This window comes from Nicotiana sylvestris, chromosome 1, assembly GCF_000393655.2.
Source record: "Nicotiana sylvestris chromosome 1, ASM39365v2, whole genome shotgun sequence".
Taxonomy (NCBI): domain Eukaryota; kingdom Viridiplantae; phylum Streptophyta; class Magnoliopsida; order Solanales; family Solanaceae; genus Nicotiana; species Nicotiana sylvestris.
In genome coordinates this window covers 81681103-81691722 of record NC_091057.1, presented here as the reverse complement: position 1 = coordinate 81691722, position 10620 = coordinate 81681103, and the positions used below count along the sequence as shown (strand labels likewise).

Genomic DNA, 10620 nt, shown 5'->3' with positions numbered 1-10620 from the left:
CCTTCCTACATCAACACCGCTCTGGGGTCAACCCTCGACGCATCACAATAGACCGTATAAGACCCCGAACCTATAGGTAGTATCAAAATTGGGGTTGTGGTTAAAGCTGTCTTGAGCTTCTGAAAGCTCGCCTCACCTCCTCCGTTCACTTAAATGGAGCACCCTTCTGGGTTAACCTGGTCATAGGGGCTGCAATCAATGAAAACCCCTTCAAAAAATGACGGTAGTAACCCGCCAAACCAAGGAAACTGCGGATCTCTGTAGCTAAGGATGGTTTGGGTCAACTCAGCATGGCCTATATCTTCTTTGGATCCACCTGAATACCCTCACTCGATACCACGTGACCTAGGAATGCCACTAAATCCAACCAAAACTCACATTTTGAGAATTTAGCATATAACTTCTTCTCTCTCAAAGTCTGAAGCACAGTTCTCAGGTGGTGCTCATGATCTTCTCGACTCCGAGAATACACTAGAATATCATCAATAAAGACAATGATGAACGAGTCAAGATACGACCAGAACACACTGTGCATCAAATGCATAAAGGCTACTGGGGCATTGGTCAGCCCAAATGACATAACAAGGAGCTCAAAATAGCCATACCGAGTCCTGAAAGCAGTCTTCGGGATATCTGGCTCCTGAATCTTCAACTGATGGTAACCTGAGCACAAGTCAATCTTAGAAAACACCTGTGCACCCTAAAGCTGGTCAACCATATAATCAATACGAGGCAAAGGATAGTGGTTCTTCACTGTCACTTTGTTCAACTAACAATAATCAATACACATATGTATAGAACCATCATTTTTCTTCACAAACAAGACAGAAACACCCCAAGGTGAAACACTGGGTCGAATAAAACCCTTATCAAGCAATTCCTATAACTGATCTTTCAACTCCTTCAACTTAGGAGGATCCATACAATACAGAGGGATAGAAATGGGCTGAGTACCCAGCAATAGATCAATGCAAAAATCAATATCTCTATCAGGCGACATGCCTGGAAGATCAACTAAAAACACATTGGGAAAATCCCATACTACTGGGACTAAATCGACTGAAGGGGTATCAATACTGACATCTCTCACATAAGCTAAATACGCGTCACACCCCTTCTCAACCATACGCTGAGCTTTAAGAAAAGAAATAACTCTACTGGGAGTGTGATCAAAATTACCCCTCCACTCAACACGCGGTACATCTGGCATAGCCGACGTCACGGTTTTGGCGTGACAATCAAGAATAACATAATGGGGCGACAACTAGTCCATACCCAAGATAATATCAAAATCAACCATGCTGAGTAACAATAGATCAGCTCTGGTCTCAAAATCACTAAGAGCAACCAAACACAACCGATAAACGTGGTTCACAACAAGAGAATCTACCACGGGAGTAGAAACATAAACAGGGGAACTCAAAGAATCTCGAGATACACCCAAATATGGCGCAAAATAAGAAGAGACATAAGAATAAGTAGATCCTGGATCGAATAGAACCGATGCATCTCTATGGCAAACCAATATAATACCTATGATGACAGAATCAGAGGCAACAGCCTCGGTACGGGCAGGAAGGGCATAGTATCTAGCCTGGCCTCCCCCTCTAGGGCAACCTCTACCTCCCCAACCTCCACCTCTAGCTGGTTGAGCAGGTGGGGTAGCAACTGGAGCTGTAACCATAGCCTGAGAACTCTGTAGGGCACGCTGTGGCTGAGAAGTCTGTGCAGGTGCACCCCTACCAAGTCTGGAGCAATCCCTCACCATATGGCGTGTGTCACCACACTCAAAACAAGCTTTGGGAGGACGTGGTGCCTATGACTGGCTAGGGTCAAGTCTTTTGGACTGACCTCCGAAAGCACCCTGCGCAGGAGGCGCGCTAGAAACCGGAGGTGCATAATAAGGCTCCTGAGATCTAGGAGGAGCTTGAGCACTACTGGCTGCTGGAAGAGCTGAATGAATAGGGCGAATCATATAACCCCTACCATGACGACCTGCAGCTGGGGTGCGGGCACCAGAATAATGGCCCGACTCTCAAGACATCTTGGCCTCCCTCTCCTCTCTCTCCCTAGAATGCATACCCTCAATCCTCCTAGCAATTCTCACCACCTGCTGATAAGAAATGTCCATTTCCAACTCACAAGCCATGCTAGACCTGATGCTGGTAATAAGGCCCTTAATAAACCGGTGAACTCTCTCGCGAACTGTGGAAACCAAGGCTGATGCATGCCTAGCCAAACTTGCGTAATAGACAGCATATTCTGAGACAGTCATAGCACCCTGGCGCAAATGCTCAAAATCTGCACGCCATGCGTCCTTGAGGCTCTGAAGAACATACTCTCTCAGGAACAGATCTAAAAACTGAGTCCAAGTCAGTGAAGCAGCCTCATCTGGACTATTTAACTCATAGGTGTGCCACCACTCATAGGCGGCTCCTCGAAGCTGGAAGGTAGTGAAAGAAACCCTGCTCAATCCTAAGATACCCATGGTATAGAGAATGAAGTAACATTCATCAAGAAATCCCAGAGCATCCTCCGACGCTAGACCACTAAATACAGGGGGCTTGTATTTCTTGAACATCTCAAGCCTCAAACTGCTCATCCTCAGAAGCCGCTGCCTTGTCCTTGGGCTGAATTGGAACTGCAGGCGGCACATGAATAATCTTAGGGACCTGCTCAACATGCACTCGCTACTCTAGAGTGCGGGTGGCGGGAGTCTGTGCTCTTCCCTCGGCCTGAGACGTAGCTGCAGGAAGGGGAAACAACCTTGCTTGAGCCAAGGTGGTGTACATGCTCATGAACTGTGCCAAAGTCTCTTGAAGAGCTAGAGTGGTAGTAGCGGTAGGCATGTCAGGTGCCTGGACTCCGGTTGGATCCGCTAGTGGTACCTAGGTGGCAGCTCGCGCAGGTGCTCTGGCTGCACCACGTGCGCGTCCTCAGCCTCTACCCTAGCCCCGACCTCTAATGGCTATAGTAGGGGCCGCGGGTGCCTGATGATCTTAGGTAGCGTGTGTCCTCACCATCTATGAGAGAATAGAATATAGAAGTTTAGAATTGTGATATCAAAATCTCGCACGACAAGGAATCAAATGAAGTGGAAATTTTCCTAACAGTTACATAGCCTCTCGTAGATAAGTACAGATGTCTTTATACCAATCAACGAGACTCTAATAAACCTGTTTGTGATCCATGACTCCTATGAACCTAGAGCTCTGATACCAACTTGTCACGACCCCAGTTCGCCCTCCATGAACCATCGTGATGGCACTTAGTCTCTACGACTAGGTAAGCCTAAATTGCAGAAGATAACCAAAACTTACAGAAGTAAACAATTTAAAAACAGAAATAGGGCAATAATAGTGTTTAAATGTGCCGCTCGGTATACACCATATATAAATCTCAAAACCAATATCCAAATCCAAGCCCCGGAAACCCACGAATCACAAGCTAAGAAAAAGAAATGCTACATTGCTCTAACTTTTGAATTGTCTAATAAGAACAAAAAGTACAGAAGGGCTAAATACTAGAAAACATGAATAGAAAGGGACTCCTAGGTCTGCGGACGCGGCAGATATACCTCAAAGTCTCTAAGTAGTTACCTCCCTCAAGGATGGTAGGCCTGAGTAAAAGTACCTGGATCTGCCCATGAAAAACATGCGCAGAAGAGGCATGAGTACACCACAGCGGTACTCAGTAAGTGCCAAGCCTAACCTCAGTTGGGTAGTAACGAGGAAGGCCAGGGCCATACTGAGGTTTAATAAAATATAAAGATCAACAGTATAGAATGGAATAGTATAAATAAGTACAACAGTAAAATAACACAGGATGAACAGAACAGTAACAACTATACAGAACAAGGTAAACGTGGAAAGGAAATACAACTCAGCACCAATAGTAACAATCGGGGATCTCCCAAGATACCGTCCTGTAGTCCCATCTTTACATATCCAGTGAATCTCCCGGGATATCGTCCCGTAGTCCATCATATATATATGTCCGAAGGATCTCCCGGGATCCTGTCCCATAGTCCAACTCATAGTGTGCGCGGATCTACGGAAATCGCGTTCCGTAGTCCCAAATGTAAATACCCAGTACTGGGAGAATCTACCAGGTGTATTCCCATAGTTCCATATAACTGTGTAGGGGGATCTACCGGGAATCTAACCCGTAGTCCCAAAGTAAATGTGCAGGGGGATCTACTGGGAATCTAACCTATAGTCCCAAAGTAAACAGATAAGGGTGAGCTACCGGAATCCCACATCCATAGTCCCAAAATAAATACACAGCAGTAGCAAGAAGATACACAGAAATGGTAAAATTTCATATTAAGGCCATAAGTGATTCTAGCTTAGCATGCTGCACAGAATTCAAGTAAGGCAGGTTGAATCAAATAAAGCAATTAAGTCACTTAGACATGCTTTCCTAAGCTAACAACAAGCTTATTAGTGCAAGAAATAGAAATAGGAAAGGAAACATACTAGTAATTACTTAAAGAAAATCGGATTTCCAAAATTTAGCACAAGTATGCACTTGTCACCTCACGTACAAGGCATTCCAATTACCAAATATACTAATCCTAAGGGGAAAGTCCCCGCACAAGGTTAGACAAGCCACTTACCTCGAACCGGCTCAAAATCAACACAACACCATGTCTTTGCCACGAGTACTCGACTCCAAATAGCCGAAATCTATTCAATTCAATTGCATAATGTAAATAACACTTCAAATAACTGATTCTACAATTAAATTCTAAGCTAATACGCGAAATTATGTAAAATAACCAAAATGTCCCTCGGGCCCGCATCTCGGAATCAGGTAAAATTTATAGTTTTAAAATCCTCACACTCTCACAAGTCTAACCATATCAAAATTATCCAAATCCGATGTCAAATACCCAATCAAAACTCAATTTCTTGGCCTAAGAACTATTCCCCAATTTTCATACAAATTCTGAAATTAAAGGATGAATTCATGTTTAGATTAATGGTTACAAGCAAAAATAAGTTAAGAATCATTACCCAATCGATACCTCTGAAAATCCTACAAAATCTCGCTCAACTCCGAGCTCCCAAGCTTAAGTTTTGATAAAAATTGGCTAAACCCTCGATTTTGAAATCTTATATTTGCCTAGAAAATTCCTTCTTCGCGAATGCGGTCAAAGCGTCGCATTTGCAAAGCACAAAATAGCTTTGACCATTTTTCGTTCTTCACAAACGCGTCCTTCACTCCGTGAATGCGATGCCTTGAACAAATAAACCTTCGCGAACGAGACGGGCACCACGCGAACGCGATGCACAAAACTCCACTGGGCCAATTCCTCTTCCGCGAACGCGAAGCCCAATCGCGAACGCATAGCACAACCATCCAGCCTCTTCGCGAATGTGGAGGCCCTCTAACGAATGCGAAGGCCTAACTTTCCCCCCAGTCATAGCTCCTCTTCGCAAAAGCGAGAACCTACTCGCGAACGCGATGAAGGAAACCAGAACTGACTGCTGCAACATTTTTTGCAATTTCCTAAGTTCCAAAAATAACCTGTTGAGCATTCGAAACACACCTGAGGCCCCCGGGACCTCAACCAAACCTGCCAACCAATCCTAAAACATCATTCAAACTTGTTCCAACCTTCGGAACGCTCAAAACAATATCAAAACACCTATTTTTATCGGATTCAAGCTTAAAAATTCCAAAAAACTCTATTAACACACTTTCGATCAAAAAGTCTACCAAACTTCATCCGAATGATCTAAAATTTTGAACAGATATCCCAAATGACATGACAGAACTACTACAACTCTCGAAATTCCATTCTGACCCTCAGATCAAAATCTCACTATCGAACCGGAACTTCAAAAATTCAAACTTCTGGCATTTCAAGCATAAATTAGCTACAGACCTCCAAAATACAATCTGAACACGCTCCTAACCTAAAATCACCCAACGGAGCTAACAAAACCATCAGATTTCCATTCCGAGGCCGTCTTCTCACTATTCCGACTACGGTCATCTTTCCAACACTTAAGCTCTCATTTAGGGACTAAGTGTCCCAAAACTCCCTAAAACTCAAAACTGAATATCCCGGCAAATCACATTAGCAGAAATAAACTTGGAAAAATCAGTTAATAGGGGATCGAGATATTAATTCTTAAGACAACTGATTGGGTCATCACAATCACATTTCCTTCCCTGAAGTTATGCCTCAAGATTGAGTGCTTCTACTGGTGCATTAGCCACATGCATTCAAAAATTATGTTAGAGAAGTTTGGGTTATTTTCATTGAGTAGTGATATAGCATCCGTTGAATATGTCTCTATCTCAATCTTTGGGAAACCTAGTTCCTGAGCAATTTTTAATCCTTCATGTCGAGCAATTAGTTTACAATTTATGACCGATGAAGCATAAGTGGACTTGCAATAGCCAACGATCTAATCTCCATTGCTGTTTATAACTACACCACCAAGGCCAGCTTCTAGTGTATATTTTGAGAAGGCTCCATCAATATTTAGCTTGATAGTATCTGGTGGTGGTTTGTTCCATCTGATCTCAATTAATATCCTGCTTTCTTTGAAGAGGTTTTTCTCCTTGAAGAAGTTATATTCCCAAGCTTGTTGTAGAACATCAGTGTGTTGAACCTTATAATTAAGGTTATTGATGTTGTTGTTATTTCTATTCTTCTAGATATTCCAAATGGTGAAGGGAAGAATGGTCTTCTAGTTACTAGAATAAATACTTTTTTGAATAAAAATTTCTTTTAGGCTCATTAACCAGTGAATACCTTCTTTTAACTGCATATTGGGGATGCCCATATTTTCCTAAAAAGATTGAGTGCCAAGGCATCAGAGGAAAATATGTTGTGCATTTTCTAAATTATTTCTAAAAATAGTGCAAACCTTGTCTATGTTCATGCCAATATGGAATAAGAAAGCTCTGCAAGGAATGCGGTTATGCATGCATTTCCACAAGAAGAATTTGATTTTGTATGTGCATTGAAGATCCCAAATCGAACTAAAATTAAATTTTGGTGCTGTAAAAGGATTTATGAGATTGTAGCATGATTTTGTGGAGAAGTAACCATTGGAAGTGACACCCCAGGTCATAGTATCCCTTTCAAAAAACTTATTAGGTGTAAGAGTTGCAATAATTTTTTTATTAGGTTACTAGGGATGTCAAAAAAGATACAAGTAAGGTCCCATTTATCATTTTTTATAATATCTTTAATGGAAGTATTGAGATCTTTTTCATTAAGAGGACCATATATATATTTGTTCTTAATGCACTGGAGTTGTGGATCCAATTTTGAAGACCAAATGTTCATTTTAGAGTGAGAGTGTGGGTGTCATAGGATACCATCGTTACAAAGTTTCCAACCTTTTAGAATGGATTTCCAAATAAAAGAAGAGGAGTTGATTGATTTTTTATTGGCGTACTTATAGGAGATGAGTTGAGCCCATGGGATGTTTATGTTTTGTAACAGTCTCCACGAGAGACTTGTTAGTAAGGTAATGTTTTTGGAAGAAGCCTTATGAATGCCAAGGCCTCCTTCCTGCTTACTCTTAGTGACAATATTCAAGTTAACTAAATGGAGCTTTTTTGAGGTGCTAGTGCTCCCCCAAATGAAGTCCCTTTGTATCTTATCAATTTGTTTTAGGATTTTACATGGTAGATAAGTGTATTGCATAGAATAAGCTGGGATAACATTTAGTGTGCTAGTAGCAAGGGTTGTTCTACCAGCCATATTGAGGAAGGAACATTTCCAGTGTGACATTTTGTTATGTAATTTGTCAACTATAAATTGAAAGTCTCTAGGTTTTGGACTATGATTTAGAAAAGGTAATCCTAGATATTTTCCAAAATAATGATTAACATTCATTCCAAAAAGGTTTGAAAAGTAGGTAGAAGTATGAAGAGGACATATTATTGGGAGGATGATTTTAGACTTAGAAAAATTGATGGATAAACCTGATCGAGAGCAGAAAAATCCATACAAGATTTTATGCAATTTCTAGTTTTTTTATTAGCCTTGCCCATTAGGGTGATATCATCCGCAAATAGAACATGGGAAAAAAGGGACCTTTTTGAGAGATTTTTATTGGGTCCCAATTTGAAATGTCTGTTTGATAATTTATGAGCTTTGAGAGCAATTCTAAGCATATGATGAATATGTAGGGTGATAAGGGGTCTCCTTGGCGGATACCCCTACTTGGACTAAAGAACTTTGTAGTTGTTCCATTAATAAGGATTCCCATTGAGCTGGTACTAATGCAGTGCATAGTTAAGTTAGTGATTTTTAGGGGGGGGTTGAAGAATCTAAGAGTTCTATAGACAAAAGAACATTTCAATCTATCAAAAGTTTTTTCCAGATCGATTTTATAAGCATATCAGGGATAGATTTTTTGTTTTTACGAAGATTATTCATTAATTCTTGAATGATAATAACATTGTCACTAGCTCTCCAGTTTTTAATGAAACTAGACTAGATAGGTGTGACGACCCGGCCAGGTGTCTCATGAGTTACTACTCTGTTACTCCCATTTCTGCTTCTTATTGCTTTGTTTATCGGTTCTATGTGTGATCGAGTTGGTTGGCTCTGGTTCAGAAAGGTTTTGGTAAGGTTTAAGGTACTTAGACTCCTTTGAGGAAAGCTTAAGTTGGAAAAGTCAACCAGATGTTGACTTATGGTTTAGAGGGCTCGGATGTGAGTTCTGGTGGTTCGGACAGCTTCGGAAGATGATTTGGGACTTAGGAGCGTGATCAAAATGTGTTTTGGAGGTCCGAAGTAGATTTAGGTTTGAATTGACAAAATTGGTATTTTGGCGTTTTTCGGTTGATGGGTGAGATTTTGATATAGGTGTCGGAATGGAATTTTGGGAGTTGCAGTAGGTCCGTTGTGTCATTTGGGATGTGTGTGCGAAATATTAGGTCATTCGGATGTGGTTTGATAGACTTTTTGATCAAAGGCAGAATTCGAAAGATTGTGGAAACTTAGGCTTGAATCCGATGTGTTTTGGTTGATTAGATGTTGTTTGAGGTGTTTTGAAGATTGGTACAAGTTTGGATAGAGGTATAGAACTTGTTTGTGCCTTTGGTTGAGGTCCTAGGGTCCTCGGGGTGATTTCAAATGGTTGACGGAAGGATTGAATTTGGAAATGGCAGCTGAAGTGTTGGAACTGCTGTCATAACTGCATCTACGGTTGGGAGGCCGCAGGTGCGACCCCCGCAGATGAGGAAATGAGTCGCAGAAGCGGAAAGGGCCAAGGAGAGCTGGAGCTGCAAAAGCGGCTAAGTAGGCGCACCTGCGGTAGCGCAGGTGCGGGAATTTCTTCGCAGATGCGGTGCCTGGAATTTTAATTGGAGACCGCAGAAGCGATGCCCGGACCGTAGAAGCGGTTTTGCAGGAGCGAGATATGGTCCGTAGGTGCGAAAATCCAGGGCCAGAATGTATAAAAGCTTTCCTTCGCGATTTTTGAGTTGTTCTTTACCATTTCAAGTCAGTTTTGGATCTTTTTGGGAGATTTTGAAGAGGGAATCAAGGGATTTCGACTGGAGGTAAGATTTTTGAGTATAACAATCGATTCTATGGTATTATTTCATGGATTAGAGCTGTAATTATGAAAATTTAAGGGTACAAATTGGGGATACTAGGGCTTGGTATTGGAAATCTAGACTTGAGGAATTGAGGGCCCATTTGTGGTCGGATTTTGGGACTTTTGATATGTATGAACTCGTGGGGAGATGAGGACCCTATTGATGTAAATTTTATTTAATTTCCGAGATGTGGTCCCGGGGGTCTGGTTTTGGTTAATTTCGGGATTTATGTCGTAAATTGATTATTTTCGCATGGGCTTCGTCCTTAGCATATTTTAACGTCGTGATTCTGATTTTAGATAGATTCGACGCAAGTTGAGGCCGATTCGAGGGGCAAAGGCATCGCGGGCTAGAGGTTGGACCGGATTGAGGTGAGTAATGATTGTAAATGTTGTCCTGAGGGTATGAAATCCCGGATTTCACATCGTTGTGCTATATTGAGGTGACACACACATTAGATGATGAGCGTGTGGTCGTGCACCATTGAGGATTGTGACTTAGTCCATCCCGAATGACTGTTTTACCACGTATTTGATTGAAAACTATTTGCTATCATCATGTTTTGGGCTGAACGCCATATTTTGGCCTCGTGACAACTATTTGGACCCTTAAAGGATTTTTACTGCTATTTCCTCACTGTTTTAATTTTAATATCTGTACTCAGTCATGCTATATTATATTGTTTTCATAACTCAGTCATGTTTACTCTATTTTAACATATTAAATACTATTTTAAATTATATTTTGGGCAGAGCATCATGTTTTACTGTTGCCCGAGTGGCTTATGAGATTTTGACTGAGTAAGGCCGAGGGCCTATGTTGTGAGGATACTTTTGGGTCAGGCTGCATGCCGCAGCAGTGATACAATAATTTATGATTATGAGGCCGAGGGCCTGAGATTGTACGCCACGAGGTGGCTTGTTGATATGAGGCCGATGGCCTATTGATTATGCCACGAGATGACTTGATATTGTGCTTGGGCCGTAAGGGGCCCCTTCCAGAGTCTGTACCCCCCCAGTAAGCGCAGGTACCTATTAT

At 41.7% G+C, this 10620-nt stretch overlaps 1 protein-coding gene across 1 annotated transcript; it reads right to left on the bottom strand.

Annotated features, from left to right (window-relative positions):
- Positions 1-295: 295 nt before the first annotated feature.
- LOC138871920 (uncharacterized) lies at positions 296-2656 on the bottom strand. The gene is made up of 5 exons (XM_070149846.1): positions 2465-2656; positions 2143-2326; positions 1852-1953; positions 1276-1386; positions 296-663 (listed from the first exon to the last, which is right to left on the bottom strand). The coding sequence occupies exons 1-5, from the start codon at positions 2654-2656 to the stop codon at positions 296-298; spliced, it is 957 nt and encodes a 318-aa protein (XP_070005947.1).
- Positions 2657-10620: the final 7964 nt, after the last annotated feature.